The sequence below is a fragment of the Tachypleus tridentatus genome, chromosome 7 (assembly GCF_004210375.1).
Source record: "Tachypleus tridentatus isolate NWPU-2018 chromosome 7, ASM421037v1, whole genome shotgun sequence".
Taxonomy (NCBI): Eukaryota; Metazoa; Arthropoda; class Merostomata; order Xiphosura; family Limulidae; genus Tachypleus; species Tachypleus tridentatus.
Window position 1 is genome coordinate 109,666,138 of NC_134831.1, and position 21,532 is coordinate 109,687,669.

Below are 21,532 nucleotides of genomic sequence, written 5' to 3' on the forward strand. Positions count from 1 at the left end.
CTAACGAGACATTAACAACACACCACAACAGATTGACGATACTGTTTAAGTTGCTCTGAATTCTACACAAATCAGCTGACAGCCCTTGCATGTTGATACTTATTTCCAATCCCAATCTACTCATCTATGCAGTTGCAATATTATTTGTAACCCAGAGTTGTTGATAAGTATGACAGCTTGTCAATGTACACTGATTTATACAGACCACCAGTCTGACAGATTACAAAACAGATAAACCAAACAAAACAAAATGTGACTAGCATACTACAAATACAGTTAATATAACAAAGGCTAACACTGAATTCATTGCAAAGTTTAGATTTATTCACATCAAACGATTTCTTTTTTTGTCTCTACAATACATACCCTACAATAATAACAATCAACCATATTCATCAAGCCAGTTAATATATCATTCACTGGCAAAAGCTTCATATTAAAAACTAAATTACACTACAGAATAGTACCTCTTTATTATCCATTTCAAAATTGTGGTTTAGAAAAGAAATTACACACAGAACTGTTACCAACCAACAGTCTAATATGTCTCTTTAACACTGTCACTCAAGCATCTAGGAAAATACAACTACCGTTTTAGTTTTAACACCACTTCACCCAGAATGAAACAGTAAACTTTAAAACCATAACAAACACTAAGATTTGAAACAGAAATAGATAATTGAAATACAGCAAAAGTTAATGCAGTTTGTTCATTGATTAATATTTCATAAACATGAGACAAAATAAGCCATTTATTGATCTGTTGAAGAAAACCTTAAAGTTAAATGATTAATTTGTTAATCTTACATCACAAAGTTTACTAGCTGGTGAAAACCCAAAATAAACAATGTAAAAAATAACTTCACAAAATGTAATTTGATCACTGGGTTTATATAAAATCATTTATTTCTAAACATCTATTATTACTAGTAACTAAATAATGTGAAAAACTATTGGAAAAAGTGAGAAATAGAAAAGGGTTGAATGAACTATTACAGAGGATTACGGGAAGGTAAAGAAAGGGTTGAATAAACTATTTAAGAAGGTTAAGTGAAGACAAATGGTTGAAAGAACTATTACAGAAGGTTAAGTGAAGACAAAGGGTTAAATGAACTATTACAGAAGGTTAAGTAAAGACAAAGGGTTGAATGAACTATTACAGAAGGTTAAGTAAAGACAAAGGGTTGAATGAACTATTTCAGAAGGTTAAGTAAAGACAAATGGTTGAATGAACTATTACAGAAGGTTAAGTAAAGACAAAGGGTTGAATGAACTATTTCAGAAGGTTAAGTAAAGACAAAGGGTTGAATGAACTATTTCAGAAGGTTAAGTAAAGACAAATGGTTGAATGAACTATTTCAGAAGGTTAAGTAAAGACAAAGGTTTGAATGAACTATTACAGAAGGTTAAGTAAAGACAAATGGTTGAATGAACTATTACAGAAGGTTAAGTAAAGACAAATGGTTGAATGAACTATTTCAGAAGGTTAAGTAAAGACAAAGGGTTGAATAAACTATTACAGAAGGTTAAGTGAAGACAAATGGTTGAAAAACTATTAGAGAAGTTTAAATGAAGACAAAAGGTTGATGAAACTATTACAGAAGAGTAAATAAGACAAAGAATTGAAAGTAGAATTACACAAGATTAAATGAAGATAAATGGTTGGAAAAATACCTAAAACACTGACATCTACATCAAGTTGTGAATTTTAAACTGAAGATTTCTAAAGTGGAGGCATTTGACCCAAACTACTAAACTGTCAAATAGCAAAAAAATAAAGAAATGTCTATGTTTATTGTATGTCGTATGGTCAAATTAAGTCCAATATGTTTATTGTATGTCATATGGTACGCTAAAAAATGTATTGTACTTAATTTGACCATATGACATACAATAAACATGTTGGACTTAATTTGACCATATGACATACAATAAACATATTTGACTTAATCTGACCATATGACATACAATAAACATGTTGGACTTAATTTCAAAACTGTTTCAAAACTATGCTAAATATTGAAAGGAAATAAAATTGTCAGAAATGCATCCTTCGATGTAAGTACATCTCCAGAAGATGAATTACGTTCTCTATTATAAGAAGTGGTATCAAGACTGGAGCAAGCTGACTCGCATATAAAAAGTAATGGAACACCATTTTAAGAAGCTTGTCTTAAGTCCTAAAACCACACATGGAAACAAAACAAAATATCCCAGAACTTGTAAAATGAAAAATTTCATTTGACAAAATTACTGAAGGCAGTTCATTAAGATGGATTTTGTAAAGAATGTTAAACATTTATTAAGTTTTAATAGAAGAAAAAGCATATCAAGAAAAGTAACATTACAAGATTAAGACTTCAACCTCTATAACAAATTGTTTTTTGATTATACAATATTGTCTTGCTGTTGCATAAAGCAAGAGAACTATTCCACAAACAAAGCGTTTCATTCTTTAGTAATCTTTAAAATAACCTACATCTGCACTTCTTCTTCTCCAAACTGGCAATGGTATTGAAAAGTTTGCTCAAAAAAACATGGAGAAGCAAGAAAACTTTCCTATAAGTCTAAATCACTATATTCTGAATCAGTATCGGTGAACAAATCTAGCATGTCTTCAATGTCCAGGTGAAACAATATCTGATCGCTGTAGAAATCAAAGAAATCCCACAAAAGTATTCTCTGTGAAAAAAAAAAGGAACTATGTTAATATTAGGTCTCATTTTGGTAACTGTTGGAACACTTTACTGATATAAAAATACAATGAAAGTGTGTTAACCAACTGATCAGTAGACTATCAGAAATAAATTTTCAGTTTTGGAAAATTATAACTTCTCATACAGGACTTCCTTTCTCTCACAAGATTCACTAGGATTCAACATTAGAAAGAGGGAGGGACCTCACTAGGATTCAACATGAGAAAGAGGGAGGGACCTCACTAGGATTCAACATGAGAAAGAGGGAGGGTCTTCACTAGGATTCAACATTAGAAAGAGGGAGGGTCCTCACTAGGATTCAACATGAGAAAGAGGGAGGGACCAGTGCAAGGGAATAACAAATGAACCTCGCTAAAAGGACACTTCTGAAGAAACATATCAGATGATCTGAGAAGGGACAATGTACCAATTCTGAACCAGATATCCTTTCGCCACGAACAGTTACAAACAAACATGGTGGAAAAGGAAGGGAGTACATCCAAGTCAGGAAGGTGATCTCAATCAAACAAATAAATAAATGAAGAACTCAATCGCACACAAGGAAAGTGGATAAAGGATGATGGATCTCATGGTGTAGAATGGTTAGGTCATGTCAGACCTTAGTTGGTAAGTCAAATACCTCCAAACCCAAAACGGCATACCATCATCACCTCATCCCTAAAATTGTGGATGTGAAGAAATGACTGACTCCAAGGTATGGAACAAGAGCAGCATTCAGCCAAGAATCCAGGAATGTAGCATCTACTATCTGAAAGAATTCCATTTCATGGAATCAACTATCACAAAAGTCAGGCTGGTCCAAAACATCAAAAAGTCAACAATATCACCATTACATGAGAAAATGAGGAAACAAGAACAGAAACAACCTAGCACACAGAAGGAAGAAACAAGGGAGGAAGATGGACAACTCCTGTGTGAGGACTAACATAAATTTACTCACTAGATAAACAAAAATCATTCTGTGGGGTACCAACATTCACATGAGAACAGGACAAGGACACCTAATTGAAGGAATGAACTGCATTGACACTGTCATATGGGTCATTAAATCCAGAGGATGGTATGCCTTCTACACCAACACCCTACTCTGCCTGAACTAAGTAGGTTATAGCCACCTGTGTGTAACCCATTGAGCAGGAGGCCTCCACAGTCAACCACCCAGCAGCTCAGCACTGGCACATGGTAAAACTTCCATACTCAACTGAAAGAACATTTGAGAGCCCAGAGAAACAGCTAACCTCAGACATTGCAATGGGTAATCACAAAACTTTATTTTGACAAGCAGACTATATTGATTTATTCAGTCAAGGCATAGCACGAATGGGCAGTTATTCCCTTCTGCTTTACCCACGCCATCCATGAGTGGTACAGTCTAAAACAAGACTATTTATGAAACGTACATCACAAGGTGACTGACTCTCCAGTGATCTTGTGAAACGCCTCATTTCGAAGGTAAGAATGCAAAGCCATGGAAAGAGCACATAAATCAACATTACATTCAGTGTAGATTCATGTAGAAAGACTGCCTGGTCAGGCACCACTTGCCACAGAGCAGAATACAATACATGAAATTCAAAGCAAGGGCCTTTTGAAAGAAAAGAAAGCATTAATAAAGAGTTACCTAAAGTCTCAGCCATTCATTTCCCATTGTCTTCATCATGTTGTGGTTTCTGCATCCTCGAGGTATTTTCTACCATCAGTTTTTTTGTTTGTTTTTTTTAATTTCTCTCAAAGCTACACAAGGGATATCTGCTCTAGCCATCCCTAATTTAGCAGTGTAAGACAAGAGGCAAGGCAGCTAGTCATCACCACCCACCTCCAACTCTTGGGTAACTCTTTTACCAACTAATAGTGGGATTGATCGTCACACCCCCACAAATGAAAGGAGGAGCATGTTTGGTGTGATGGGGATTTGAATCTGCAACATTCATATTAGGAGTCAAATGCCTTAACCCACCTGGCCATGTTGGGTCTTCTATACTTCAGACTTTGATTTGGCTAAGACACTAGATGAATGGCTGAAGGGTGCTCCACATGCCTAACTGTAAAATCTCCTCCAAAGGTCAGTCACCAGAGAAAAGAAACAATGGAAATGGTGAGAAAGTGGATTTAATGGAAGGTGACACACAACAAGGGAAGAGGAAAAAAGGAACAAGTCAACTGAATTAAATAATGAATACAAGAGAGAAAAACCCCAAGAGAAAGATGGTTATCAGGAAATAAATAGATAGGAATGGGAACCTCTGAAAGAAGCTTTGTAGGCAATATAACAATGATGGGCACATACCAAACATGGAAGTCTATCTGGATTAGGATGAGAAACAAAAGGAAGGGAAATAAGCAAGAAAGTAGCAGTTACCCTTACAAGCTGCTGAAGAAGAAGATATGTTGGATAATACAGTGTGAGAGTGACACCAAATATATCCAACTGACAACACTCACAGCTAAGAGGAAAAGTTACCCTTACAAGCTGCTGAAGAAGAAGATATGTTGGATAATACAGTGTGAGAGTGACACCAAATATATCCAACTGACAACACTCACAGGCTAAGAGGAAAAGTTACCCTTACAAGCTGCTGAAGAAGAAGATATGTTGGATAATACAGTGTGAGAGTGACACCAAATATATCCAACTGACAACACTCGCAGGCTAAGAGGAAAAGTTACCCTTACAAGCTGCTGAAGAAGAAGATATGTTGGATAATACAGTGTGAGTGACACCAAATATATCCAACTGACAACACTCACAGGCTAAGAGGAAAAGTTACCCTTACAAGCTGCTGAAGAAGAAGATATGTTGGATAATACAGTGTGAGAGTGACACCAAATATATCCAACTGACAACACTCAGGCTAAGAGGAAAAGTTACCCTTACAAGCTGCTGAAGAAGAAGATATGTTGGATAATACAGTGTGAGTGACACAAATATATCCAACTGACAACACTCACAGGCTAAGAGGAAAAGTTACCCTTACAAGCTGCTGAAGAAGAAGATATGTTGGATAATACAGTGTGAGAGTGACACCAAATATATCCAACTGACAACACTCATGCAGGCTAAGAGGAAAAGTTACCCTTACAAGCTGCTGAAGAAGAAGATATGTTGGATAATACAGTGTGAGAGTGACACCAAATATATCCAACTGACAACACTCACAGGCTAAGAGGAAAAGTTACCCTTACAAGCTGCTGAAGAAGAAGATATGTTGGATAATACAGTGTGAGAGTGACACCAAATATATCCAACTGACAACACTCAGCAGGCTAAGAGGAAAAGTTACCCTTACAAGCTGCTGAAGAAGAAGATATGTTGGATAATACAGTGTGAGAGTGACACCAAATATATCCAACTGACAACACTCACAGGCTAAGAGGAAAAGTTACCCTTACAAGCTGCTGAAGAAGAAGATATGTTGGATAATACAGTGTGAGAGTGACACCAAATATATCCAACTGACAACACTCACAGGCTAAGAGGAAAAGTTACCCTTACAAGCTGCTGAAGAAGAAGATATGTTGGATAATACAGTGTGAGAGTGACACCAAATATATCCAACTGACAACACTCGCAGGCTAAGAGGAAAAGTTACCCTTACAAGCTGCTGAAGAAGAAGATATGTTGGATAATACAGTGTGAGAGTGACACCAAATATATCCAACTGACAACACTCACAGGCTAAGAGGAAAAGGAAATATGCCTTAAGGAAAAGCCAAAACAAAAAACACATGACACTGGGTTCAAATGGAGATAAAGTTAAGAGAGCACAAGATTAATGTCTCAATTCAAAAGTATTGGACAACTAGGCAGCCAATGTATCCAGAAAAAATGGATCAAAAGTGTAAGGACAGGGGAATGAAAGACCCTGTGGTAATAAGAAAAGCAAAAAGTATGATAACAAGGTATCAAGGAGATGGAAGATCCCTTTGCAAAAAAAAAGTCATGAAAGAAACTGAGAGACGTCAGCAACTGTTAGACGAGAAGGCCAGGGCCCAGATGAGAAAAACATTCCATTTCCATTGATACACAGCTATGGATGAAGAACAAATGGAATATGCTAAATGAAATGTTACCCACTTTGAGATATCCCCACCAGTGGACCAGACAAAAGCCAAGAGTAAAGGTGAAAAACATGAAATGTGGAATGCAGAATGAGTGATCTTGTTTGACAAACGAGTTTGAGAAATAATGGTAGCGAGATGGGAGGAAACAACTGTAACTAGAGCAAGCAAGGAAACCACAGTTGAGCAGGCCATTAAGGAACAATCAGAAGAACTTTGCACAAAGTGATATATGGATGAGGTAGACTACACAGTGAAGAAATCATATAGGAGAACAAACATAATGGAACTTGTTTGACAAATCCTGGTTAAAGACATCTATAGATAAAGCTTGAGAATGGGAAACAGGAGACCAAATCAAAAGTAACCGAACATTGAGGGGGAACCCAACAATTGCAAAGCTGCCAAAAACAAGTAAATTCTATCCGTTTTAGAAAGATAATCAACCACATGGTCAAAAGCACTCAGTATGTAACACACCAAATGAATGGGATGATCATAAGGAAAACAAGAAGATTCTAGGTGAGAAAATACAAGGATCTCAACTGAGTGCTTGCCCCATTGAGGACTGAGATGAGCCACCACTGTTGAACTGTCAGAGTGGATCATGACCAACCGATCTCTGGAGATAGAAAAAAAAAAAAATCCAAAAGCCCAATAAGCAGCAAAAAGTTTGAGAATGCTCATATGAATAGAATGTTCCTTCACCAACCAACAGCCCAAAATCATTTGGTAGTGAACCACACACCCCAGCCCTGAAGAAATGTATCAATGAACATGTGCAAATCTGGCTAAAGAGAAGGAATTGGGACACCTACTGAACTACGAGCCTTGTCCATAATGTGGAAAAAAAAAAACGTGGTTGGAGAATACCAAACAAGTTTCCACTGGTTGTGAAAGACCCATTGAAGGGGCAGTGTATGAGCCCAACTGAAAGATATGAGAAGAGTCAAAGACCTCATCCCCAAAACAACAGAACCTTGTGAGCAGTGTAAGGGTAGTACAAGGCATTCTGAACAGCCAATTCCAAGGAACAGAGCCAGAAAGGTTGAGCCTTACTGAGATAGGTGTTAAAGAAAACACCCAAATGAATGAGGTACTGGGTTGTATGAAGAAAGGATTTCTCCAATTTCATCAACTAATCCACCCAAGCAGTTTCAAGAAGAAGTTCATTACTATGACAGTCCAACTCTTGTTTGGAAAGAGCAATAAGAAACCAGATGTCCACGTAAAAGTAAAAGCACAACCTCGGAGCAGGAAAATAAAGAGTGAAGCTTTGCACTTAACACCAAAAGACACATTGCAAAAGCATGTCCGAAAGGAAAGTCACAAAATTGGTACACTACTCTACAATAGATAAGCTGAAGGTGGGAAAATGCAGATAAGCATTACAGACAATCACCTTGGTCATCTAAAGACCTGGAGTAAAAGCCCAATAAGAGTAAAGTAGAATTCCATTGTGAAATTTGTGGCATGAATGCATTGTTTCAGAAAGGATAGGTCAAAAACCACCCTACAGTCCTCAGTCTTTTAGGAACTGCAAACAAACAGTAGAACCTGCTGTGTGAGGAGCTCTTATATTACCTCATAAAGACACTGGTGCAACGAGTGATCCTGAAAAGGAAGAAAAAATAGACACACTGAATAAAGGAAGAGTAAGAAATGGGATAACAAAACTTTTGACAATACTTTGTGAAACCAAACATCTGATATGAAAGGGCTCCACTAATGAACAAAAGCTGTCAGATGAGCTTCTATCAAAACAACTGTTGTGTAGTGAATTGCCATGAAAAACAATGAACAGTGGCATCATGGGAAGAAGGAACAAGCAAGTGCTTGGAAGGGAAGGAGATAGGAATCAATGCCATGCTTGGCTTTATGTGAGACAAATGAGCCACCAGATGAGAAAGGGTGGATTGCTGTTGGACCTAAGTGACCCTAGACTCTGAAAGACTCCAAAACTGTCCAACATGAAGCATCTAAAAAATAGGATCCATACATAGTTTCTGTAGATAAGGAGCCAGGAGATGAGTCCATGACAATATGTCATCATGACCCAAAAGGTCTCAAAAATAAAGAATCCCCATCTGAAAAGCCAAAGCTAAAGATGGCAGGCAGAATAACATGGAACTGAGGAGGGAGAGGACATATCCAGAAAAAACCCTCAAGGGAAGAATTTAGGTCATAAGAAATAGGATTAACAGACAAAACATTGCATACCTGACAAACAAAATTCAAAAAATCCAATGAGGGTTGAACAGAATCATTGAGCAGGGTGTAGGAAGGCAAAACAAGCTCTAGAGGGAGAAAGACAAGTAATTGAAATCCTAATCAGTGTGGCCAGGATTGAAAGGTTCAGAAGGAGCTATGACATTGATTTGTATGAGACATAATGGAATCTTTAATTCCAATGGGGATGGGGGAGCTGAAGGCTTGTGGTATGCATTGTAAATTGTAAAAAATTACATATAGAGGGCAGCACAATATGGAAAGATTTGATAAATGTAATAGGACAATCTTCTGGTCACACTTTAACACAGACAAAATGCTAATACAGAAAATTATCTTAAGTAATGTAACTCATTCTTTTGTAGACAAAAGTTCCAAAAGATAAGACTTACATCGACTGTTTCCAGTTCACCATCCTGATTCTGTCTGCGACGTGGCCTGGGCGGTGGAAGTTCTGCTTTCCTTCCATCTGGATATGCATGTAGGTAGAAACAAGCACCACCAAATGGACAAACCCCTTGTCCTTGTCTAAAATACTTACAAGGTTTTGCACTGGAGAAAAGGAAAAAAATACACAAAGAACTCAAATATCAGCAACTTTCTAATAATTTCCAAGTGTATTCTACGATTTCAGTATTAAAACTCAAAATATCTTTACAATAACTATCTATCTTAAAGACCTATAGTTTGTGTTTTTTAGCCTTTCTTCTGTTTCCTTCACTTACCTCAGATAGGTGTTGCTGTGAACCATTTAACAACACAGACATACACCACATAGAACTGTTGAGAGAAAGTCAACCTATCAGCAACAACTAACGTTCACATATTGTCAACCTTAACAGAACTGCTGAGAGGAAGTCAACTTATCAGCAACAACTAACGTTCACATATTGTCAATCTTAACATAGAACTGCTGAGAGGAAGTCAACTTATCAGCAGCAACTAACGTTCACATATTGTCAAACTTAACATAGAACTGTTGAGAGGAAGTCAACTTATCAGCAACAACTAACGTTCACATATTGTCAACCTTAACATAGAACTGCTGAGAGGAAGTCAACCTATCAGCAACAACTATGGTTCACATATTGCCAAACTTAACATAGAACTGTTGAGAGGAAGTCAACATACCAACAACAACTATGGTTCATATATTGTCAACCTTAACATAGAACTGTTGACAGAAGAAGTCAACCTATCAGCAACCAGTAAAATGTATAGACAACAAAGATACAAAAATATTTACTTCTAAATTTAGAGTCTCCAATGATTAAAGAGAACTTTTATTGAAAACGTTAGTGATATAAGAGCAAATAGTTTAATTCAGAGATGATTTAAGTTTAAAACTGAATCAATATTTTTATTTTGATGCTAAATGTTATGGCTTGGCCCTAAACCAGGCAATCACACAGTGTGTCTTCACTTTAAAATAATTATACCAACACTTACAACACTTATAAAGTTTGACATCCCTCTCACACCTGTCATTAAAATCATAATGTACAGAAGATAAACTATTCTATCTAGATAAATGCATTGTGACTTTTATTACTCCTCCTATTTTAAGAAATTAATTGTGATGTGACATGAAGCATACACTGACTTTTATATAGGTGAAATCAAAATGTATGAAAGTAAAATCAAACAGCAATGATTTATTTATCAGTTATTTCTGAAGTTCGTAGTAATATTAAAATAATTAGGCTTTTTTTTTTTCAAAATTAAATTTCATTTTACAATCATGGGTAATATTTATAACAAAATTTGATAACAGTTTATTGTATGCCAAGCAAAAGTGCCTGCCTCCAGTGTTGGAAAATGCTTATGTTAATGTATCAGTTAAAACAATTTTATGAAGTTCAAAAGACCAATTGTGCTGCAGACTTGGTTTCACAAAAGAATAAAAATGTAAATTTACCATATTTTATTGTTGAGTGGTTCTTAGCACCAATGATGTTTTACAGTGGAGTTTATAAGCAGCTTAGAGCTTTGGTTCTTAGTGAAACAGAAAGAATGTTTGACACTAACTTGTTAGTAATTAATCATACTAACATTCTATAATATAATCATACTAACATTCTATAATATAATCATACTAACATTCTCTAATACAATATATAATATAATCATGCTAACATTCTATAATACAATATATAATATAATCATACTAACATCCTGTTTGTGATATAATATTTAACGTCAATATTATTCATGCCTGTCCTCCAATCACTTCAAATGTGAATGTTAAGATTTGTCTACATGCACAACTTTTCAAAAAATACGATTATTATTTTATTTGCATTGTTCCAGTGTTGTCCTGAAATAGTCCTAACCATGAATGTTATTTTGTGTGAGTTTTTATAAGAACATACCAAAAGTGTACAATCTATCTTTTATATCACTTCACATAATTGCATTATGTCAAACATACAGGATACATCCATCACCTATCAAGACTTGTATAATTATATTTGATTAACTATACTAAACACTAAACACAAATTGCATTATGTCAGGTGTGTAGGATACATCCATCACCTATCAAGACTTGTATAATTATATTTGATTAACTATACTAAACACTGAACACAAATGACATTTTGTCAGGTGTGTAGGATACATCCATCACCTATCAAGACTTGTATAATTATATTTGATTAACTATACTAAACACTAAACACAAATTGCATTATGTCAGGTGTGTAGGATACATCCATCACCTATCAAGACTTGTATAATTATATTTGATTAACTATACTAAACACTGAACACAAATGACATTTTGTCAGGTGTGTAGGATACATCCATCACCTATCAAGACTTGTATAATTATATTTGATTAACTATACTGAGCACAAATGACATTTTGTCAGGTGTGTAGGATACATCCATCACCTATCAAGACATGTATAATTATATTTGATTAACTATACTGAACACAAATGACATTTTGTCAGGTGTGTAGGATACATCCATCACCTATCAAGACTTGTATAATTATATTTGATTAACTATACTGAACACAAATGACATTTTGTCAGGTGTGTAAGATACATCCATCACCTATCAAGACTTGTATAATTAATTATACTGAACACAATACTCTACCTTGTATAGTTAATTATACTGAACACAATACTCTACCTTGTATAATTAATTATACTGAACACAATACTCTACCTTGTATAATTAATTATACTGAACACAATACTCTACCTTGTATAATTAATTATACTGAACACAATACTCTACCTTGTATAATTAATTATACTGAACACAATACTCTACCTTGTATAATTAATTATACTGAACACAATACTCTACCTTGTATAATTAATTATACTGAACACAATACTCTACCTTGTATAATTAATTATACTGAATACAATACTCTACCTTATATAATTAATTATACTGAATACAATACTCTACCTTAAGACCTGTTTATAATTAAGACTTGTATAATTAATTATACTGAATACAATACTCTACCTTAAGGCCTGTTTATAATTAAGACTTGTATAATTAATTATACTGAATACAATACTCTACCTTAAGGCCTGTTTATAATTAAGACTTCTATAATTAATTATACTGAATACAATACTCTACCTTAAGGCCTATTTATAATTAAGACTTGTATAATTAATTATACTGAATACAATACTCTACCTTAAGGCCTGTTTATAATTAAGACTTGTATAATTAATTATACTGAATACAAAACTCTACCTTAAGGCCTGTTTATAATTTTCAATTATTTTCTTTTTCTCGTCTTCTTCCTCCACCCAGTACTGACTTGGTGTTACAAAATCTGACGACACTCTACATTCTGGGCAAGCTCTGTATATGATAACCAAATATAGCTGTATCAATTAATCGAAATTCATCATTGGTAATATATAATAATAATATACATAATAATCACATATCAGAACTGAATCATTGCTAATGTACACTTTACAGAAACAAAGTCAAACTCCATTAGCTCTTACAAAAATAAATCAACTCAACACAACATTACATACAAACTACAACACACAGTACAATATTGAATGAAGATATTTACCTAGTTGTAAGATTAAGAAATACACAAACCTGATATGCTTAGATGAAAACTCTTTGCTGCTTCTCCACTTACGAATACAGCTGACGCAGAAAACATGATTACAATTTTGCAAAATTCCAAACAACCTTTCCTCTCGTGGTTGTTTATCTAAAACAGGTTCCATACATATCCCACAACACTTCCCAACACTCCGCTGAACAGCGAAAGAAAGCTCCATATCTCGTTCCACTTCCTTTAAACAATCCTGATGAAAAATTAATTTATCAGAAGAAATAACCTGAATATCACAAGTTAGGATAAGTCTGAGTTAGAACAGATTGTTCCTACATCTAAGATAAATCTGAGTTAGATCACATTGTTCCTACATCTAAGATAAATCTAAGTTAGATCACATTGTTCCTACATCTAAGATAAATCTAAGTTAGATCACATTGTTCCTAGATCTAAGATAAATCTGAGTTAGATCACATTGTTCCTAGATCTAAGATAAATCTAAGTTAGATCACATTGTTCCTAGATCTAAGATAAATCTAAGTTAGATCACATTGTTCCTATATCTAAAATAAATCTAAGTTAGAACAGATTGTTCCTACATCTAAGATAAATCACATTGTTCCTAGATCTAAGATAAATCTAAGTTAGAACAGATTGTTCCTACATCTAAGATAAATCACATTGTTCCTAGATCTAAGATAAATCTAAGTTAGAAAAGATTGTTCCTACATCTAAGATAAATCTAAGTTAGAACAGATTGTTCCTACATCTAAGATAAATCACATTGTTCCTACATCTAAGATAAATCTAAGTTAGATCACATTGTTCCTAGATCTAAGATAAATCTAAGTTAGAACAGATTGTTCCTACATCTAAGATAAATCACATTGTTCATAGATCTAAGATAAATCTAAGTTAGATCACATTGTTCCTATATCTAAAATAAATCTAAGTTAGAACAGATTGTTCCTACATCTAAGATAAATCACATTGTTCCTAGATCTAAGATAAATCTAAGTTAGAACAGATTGTTCCTACATCTAAGATAAATCACATTGTTCCTAGATCTAAGATAAATCTAAGTTAGAAAAGATTGTTCCTACATCCAAGATAAATCACATTGTTCCTAAATCTGAGATAAATCCGAGTTAGATCACATTGTTCCAACATCTAAAGTTAAACTGAATAACAAAAGTAAATTGGAATGTACACGTGGTTTTAGCATCAATGGTGATACTAGAGATGTTATCTCTAAACACAAACAATATGACCTCATGTTATACACACTGGTGGTAAGGTGTTTTAAATCTGTAACTTGATAAACATTGGAACAGACACACGTTTGTCAACCTCAAAAAGCTTGAAGGGAGCAAAATTGTGGAAGTGACAAAGCATGATGTAACTCAAGGCTATCCACAGTGTAAACAATGGAAGACAAGTATCAAGATGGTATTCTATGGGATATCACTGGTAAAGTATACCACAATCAGAAACTGTAGTTTTTAAGATGTCTAATACATTATATAAAGTTATTATGCTATACAAACAAAAATGTGAAACATGAAAGTGTTCCATTATTTGGACATTAACAAACAGAAGGTATGAGTTTTACACATGGGAATAATGAAACCAACAGAATGTTAGTACAGCATAACTTATGAGTTTTACACATGGGAATAATGAAACCAACAGAATGTTAGTACAGCATGACTTAAGAGTATGTGAGAAGCTAGAAATCAAAAGGGAAACTATCTGCACATCTTCAAAAACTGTGAGAACAATTCCAGTTTACCAATACAGGTGGAAACAAAGTTTGAAAAGAAACAATTTATGTATTGTTACACCAACATTAAAGGATCAAAGTGAGTATCTTTCAACACTATTCTTGATAACATGACTGGGGTTTTTGAAAAGTTAACTCAAAAGAATATGTAAACACATGAGTTCTCAGGGTTAGAAGCACCAAGGAAAAAACTCAGATCAAGATGAAAGGGAAACATGGAAAGAAATATTTCTATAAATTTTTCTCAGACATTCTCTGATGTGTCAGAGGGTGTATCATGTGATGCATTAAAGGGTGTATCCTGTGATGCATTAAAGATTTATTTTAATTCGATAATCACAAAATTTACATTTACTGAAAATTCCAAAAATAAACCAGTGAAAGTCAAACAGTTTTCTATTGACACAAGCCAAACGTATTTTATAATACCATTCACTAAACATTCCATACACAGACAAAATCTGGGTTAATTTCAATACTAACATATTCTTCACATATAATAAACCTTCAACATGTAGACAAAATCTAGGTAAATTACCGTATTTCTACATTCTTCACACATACTAAACTTTCCACATGTAGACAGAATCTATGTAAATTACTATTTATATATTCTTCATATATAATAAACCTTCCACATGTACACAGACTACATAAATAACCCTATTTATACATTCTTCACACATATACTAAACTTCCACGTGTACACAGTTTCTAGGTAAATTACCATATTTTCAATTCTTCACATATACCAACCTTGCCCATGTAGACGAAATCTAGGTAAATTACTGTATATATATATATATATATATATACACATTATTCAGACATACTAACCTTCCAAAAGATTGACAAAATCTAGATAAATTACCCTATTTATAAATTCTTCACATATTCTAATCTTCCACATGTTGACAGAATCTTTGTAAATTACCCTATTTATACAGTCTGATGTAGTTTTATCTATATTTGGACTATTTTAAGCCCTTACTAGTTGTCTGCTTTAAAATACAGCCATATTGAATTATCTCTGATGTGTCCATGATGGAGAATCCAACCCCAGATTTTAGTATTTTTAGGCTTAACTAACCCTTATGAATATCAATCCTTTACTATTAAGTTTCTGTTAACTCTTTCAATCCAGGTATTGTTTTATACACGACATGACATGAATGTTTTAGTGTCTTGCATTCAAAATGTTATTAAACTATATTTTGTTTGTGGTATATCAGTTATCATAGCATACAATCATAGCTAACAATCCACAGTTTAATAGTATATCAATTTTATATTCCAGATTCTATAAAGAAATTTGTTTTGGAAAAATCGTAAGTTTCCCTGATGTGATGAATGTGACATTTTCTTTAAGCACGTTATTATCTCTATTTTTTCCACCATCCTTTGAAAGAGAAAGAAATGTATATCACTTATAACAGAATAGTTATTTCTCAGACAAACCATAAAAAGACTTCAATTTATTTGATTACAAAGCTATCAACTGAAACACAAACTCTTTCTGCCACATCGTCTCTTTGAAAATGTATTCACAGTTCTCTGTTCCGTTTCATTATATATTACATATAACAAACAGAAAGTTACTGTACTTATCCATCAAATGACATATTAGATATCATTGCATTCTGAACAGGTAACAGACAGTTTCACTCAGAGTACAAGCAACAATCCTGTGAGAAACTTAACGACTAGCTTTAATTAATTTGAGACGACTGTTGTTGCATCACTGAAAAGCCAGAAAAATTGTAAGAGGAAGGTAAAAATTGTCTACTTCATGCATATTATTAGTCTATGTTCTTTAGTGCATTATTTAGTTAAATTAGTTGCATTAGTACCATTACTGTATAAAAGTAGGCTTAAATATCCTTGATAATGAACCACTAGAAGAAAAGATTTGAAAAGTGTGATATTCCTGTTTAAAATGTTATTATTATAAAAACTATAAATCTATTTAGGTTAGATTATATAAAATGGATATTAATAATAAAAAAGTTTAACAAGACACATGATAAGTATGGGAGTTGCACATGGGTAACATAATTCCATAGTATAATGTTAGCAACGTGTAAATGTTTGGTTTACAACTTGTAATGTGCAGACAGGTTATAATGCTGACACATTCAAAGAACAATCAAAAGGACCACAAAACAATAAATATTAGTTATAAATAGATATACATTGTTATAAGTTAAAGCTAGCTAGCTCAAACAAATGTGATTTTATGTTACAATTTCAAGTCATTCTAGAAATACAAAAATGGTTATTTAGATTAGATTTTTTGGTGGTCATTAGGTCATAGGTCAGTCAAATTTACCTTAGAAAAGAGTAAGTAAGTAATGAAACAAAGACTTACTATTTTTGGGAATAGAAAAACTATTTTGAATTTGAATGTGAAACTCCTTTTGCACACAGATTATTCAAAACAAATACTCAATATATTCATAGACAAATCTTTTAGTTTACTGAAAATAGTTGAGTAAAAAATGTGATTTTTGTATGTGAAATCCTTCAATGTTAACTGAAATACTGCTAGTTAAAAGTATAATGTCAACTGAAATACTGCCAGTTAGAAGTATAATGTCAACTGAAATACTGCCAGTTAGAAGTATAATGTCAACTGAAATACTGCCAGTTAGAAGTGTAATGTCAACTGAAATACTGCCAGTTAGAAGTGTAATGTCAACTGAAATACTGCCAGTTAAAAGTGTAATGTCAACTGAAATACTGCCAGTTAAAAGTGTAATGTCAACTGAAATACTGCCAGTTAAAAGTGTAATGTCAACTGAAATACTGCCAGTTAGAAGTATAATGTCAACTGAAATACTGCCAGTTAGAAGTATAATGTCAACTGAAATACTGCCAGTTAGAAGTATAATGTCAACTGAAATACTGCCAGTTAAAAGTATAATGTCAACTGAAATACTGCCAGTTAAAAGTATAATGTCAACTGAAATACTGCCAGTTAGAAGTATAATGTCAACTGAAATACTGCCAGTTAGAAGTATAATGTCAACTGAAATACTGCCAGTTAGAAGTATAATGTCAACTGAAATACTGCCAGTTAGAAGTATAATGTCAACTGAAATACTGCCAGTTAGAAGTATAATGTCAACTGAAATACTGCCAGTTAGAAGTATAATGTCAACTGAAATACTGCCAGTTAGAAGTATAATGTCAACTGAAATACTGCCAGTTAAAAGTATAATGTCAACTGAAATACTGCCAGTTAGAAGTATAATGTCAACTGAAATACTGCCAGTTAGAAGTATAATGTCAACTGAAATACTGCCAGTTAGAAGTATAATGTCAACTGAAATACTGCCAGTTAGAAGTATAATGTTAACTGAAATACTGCCAGTTAGAAGTATAATGTTAACTGAAATACTGCCAGTTAGAAGTATAATGTTAACTGAAATACTGCCAGTTAGAAGTATAATGTCAACTGAAATACTGCCAGTTAGAAGTATAATGTCAACTGAAATACTGCCAGTTAAAAGTATAATGTTAACTGAAATACTGCCAGTTAAAAGTATAATGTTAACTGAAATACTGCCAGTTAAAAGTATAATGTTAACTGAAATACTGCCAGTTAAAAGTATAATGTTAACTGAAATACTGCCAGTTAGAAGTATAATGTCAACTGAAATACTGCCAGTTAAAAGTATAATGTCAACTGAAATACTGCCAGTTAGAAGTATAATGTCAACTGAAATACTGCCAGTTAAAAGTGTAATGTCAACTGAAATACTGCCAGTTAGAAGTATAATGTCAACTGAAATACTGCCAGTTAGAAGTATAATGTCAACTGAAATACTGCCAGTTAGAAGTATAATGTCAACTGAAATACTGCCAGTTAGAAGTATAATGTCAACTGAAATACTGCCAGTTAAAAGTATAATGTCAACTGAAATACTGCCAGTTAAAAGTATAATGTCAACTGAAATACTGCCAGTTAGAAGTATAATGTCAACTGAAATACTGCCAGTTAAAAGTATAATGTCAACTGAAATACTGCCAGTTAAAAGTATAATGTCAACTGAAATACTGCCAGTTAAAAGTATAATGTTAACTGAAATACTGCCAGTTAAAAGTATAATGTTAACTGAAATACTGCCAGTTAGAAGAATAAGATCTGTAAAGGCTTTAAACAAGCACAAAGAGGTCATGTGGTTGGTCAAACTGACTGAGTCTGTGTTGAAAGAGTTAATAACAAACACATAACAAAATGTTTTAGTAAATGCATTGAAGAATATAAAATTATCTTATGGAAGTAGAATTCATTCTCACAAGACACGTAACAGTAACCAGTTTGTATAATATTGCCCAAAGACAACGTAAAAATACACAACCAATTACAGGTAGAATAAGATATAAAATTGTAATTAATTAATATAGCAACACAAAAACCTCAAAAATCAAACAAGAAATATTTTGTAACCTGCACAAAAGTGAACAGGTCACATTAAAAAAAAGCTCAAATCTAATAAGCTATTCAGATAAATAATCCTTTCGTCAAACTTACTACAAACTGTGGATGTTTGTGATATATCTACACAAACCTTCTGACAATCATTCTCAAAGATAAATTTTGTTTGCATATCTGAAAAAAACACTTACATCTCTATGCTGACTTCTTTGTGTTTCATCCAAAGGATGTAATACTGGCTTATTACAGATGTCACACACTTCCCCATGTAAATACTGACAGGTGTTTCCAAACGGGCACTCGTCACCAGCAGTGTACGGACATAGAGGGACAAGCTGGTGAACAGGAAATGATGCCGTATGGCTGACTGTGTCACTTGACTTTACTTTCTCTGCGTAAGACTTTATTAATGCTAAAAAATTCATAAAAAAGGAATTAATTCACAACAAGAATTACTTTCATTTGAGTCAATCTATAAGTTCTTTTATAATGATATTTGTATTTCTACAGATACACACAATATATACATTAATAACCATTTTATCATTCAATATTAGGGGCAGAAACAAACCTGTGTAACTATATCATTAATTACTACATGGAGTATTGTTGATAACAATATACACAATTAATTAAACTCATATTGTTAATCAGTCATTAAAATAACCTCTACAGCCTTACATTCTGTTCTAAGATAACATTAAAAAGGTGAAAATCAAACAGAGAAAGGAATTGATTTTCTTGGCTGTGGATTAGTTATCTCTCATAAGACAATAAAGAAAGATTTCTGTCAAAATGTTTCCTCAGTTCACAGTGACATATATCATTGAAAAAATAGATTTATAGAAATTATCTTCTCTCCTCTGTACTAACAAATTAAGTCAAATGAACTACAATGAACTAAGTTAACTGACTGGTGACAGTAAAGTACAAGTCTAAGTTCAGTACAATGAATCAAGTTAACTGACTGGTGACAGTAAAGTACAAGTCTACGTACAGTACAATGAACCAAGTTAACTGACTGGTGACAGTAAAGTACAAGTCTATGTACAGTACAATGAACCAAGTTAACTGACTGGTGAGAGTAAAGTACAAGTCTACGTACAGTACAATGAACCAAGTTAACTGACTGGTGACAGTAAAGTACAAGTCTACGTACAGTACAATGAACCAAGTTAACATCCTGGTGACAGTAAAGTACAAGTCTATGTACAGTACAATGAACCAAGTTAACTGACTGGTGACAGTAAAGTACAAGTCTACGTACAGTACAATGAACCAAGTTAACTGACTGGTGACAGTAAAGTACAAGTCTACGTACAGTACAATGAACCAAGTTAACTGTCTGGTGACAGTAAAGTACAAGTCTACGTACAGTACAATGAACCAAGTTAACTGACTGGTGACAGTAAAGTACAAGTCTACGTACAGTACAATGAACCAAGTTAACTTACTGGTGACAGTAAAGTACAAGTCTACGTTCAGTACAATGAACCAAGTTAACTCTCTGGTGACAGTAAAGTACAAGTCTACGTACAGTACAATGAACCAAGTTAACTCTCTGGTGACAGTAAAGTACAAGTCTACGTACAGTACAATGAACCAAGTTAACTGATTGGTGACAGTAAAGTACAAGTCTACGTACAGTACAATGAACCAAGTTAACTGTCTGGTGACAGTAAAGTACAAGTCTACGTACAGTACAATGAACCAAGTTAACATCCTGGTGACAGTAAAGTAAAAGTCTACGTACAGTACAATGAACCAAGTTAACTGTCTGGTGACAGTAAAGTACAAGTCTACGTACAGTACAATGAACCAAGTTAACATCCTGGTGGCAGTAAAGTACAAGTCTACGTACAGTACAATGAACCAAGTTAACATCCTGGTGACAGTAAAGTACAAGTCTACGTACAGTACAATGAACCAAGTTAACTGTCTGGTGACAGTAAAGTACAAGTCTACGTACAGTACAATGAACCAAGTTAACTGACTGGTGACAGTAAAGTACAAGTCTACGTACAGTACAATGAACCAAGTTAACTTACTGGTGACAGTAAAGTACAAGTCTACGTTCAGTACAATGAACCAAGTTAACTCTCTGGTGACAGTAAAGTACAAGTCTACGTACAGTACAATGAACCAAGTTAACTCTCTGGTGACAGTAAAGTACAAGTCTACGTACAGTACAATGAACCAAGTTAACTGATTGGTGACAGTAAAGTACATGTCTAAGTTCA

At 33.7% G+C, this 21,532-nt stretch overlaps 1 protein-coding gene across 2 annotated transcripts in view; it reads right to left on the minus strand.

The window, feature by feature from the left end:
• Positions 1 to 302: 302 nt before the first annotated feature.
• LOC143256387 (putative E3 ubiquitin-protein ligase makorin-1) overlaps positions 303 to 21,532 on the minus strand; it is a 37,113-nt gene continuing 15,883 nt past the window's right edge. For both annotated transcript variants that reach the window (XM_076513567.1, XM_076513568.1), the window contains 5 exons: positions 19,484 to 19,704; positions 13,104 to 13,318; positions 12,738 to 12,848; positions 9,398 to 9,557; positions 303 to 2,682 (listed from right to left, as the gene is read on the minus strand). In XM_076513567.1, coding sequence (XP_076369682.1) covers positions 2,560 to 2,682; positions 9,398 to 9,557; positions 12,738 to 12,848; positions 13,104 to 13,318; positions 19,484 to 19,704 — 830 coding nt within the window. In that variant the 3' untranslated portion in view covers positions 303 to 2,559. The remainder of the gene's footprint in view (positions 2,683 to 9,397; positions 9,558 to 12,737; positions 12,849 to 13,103; positions 13,319 to 19,483; positions 19,705 to 21,532) is intronic.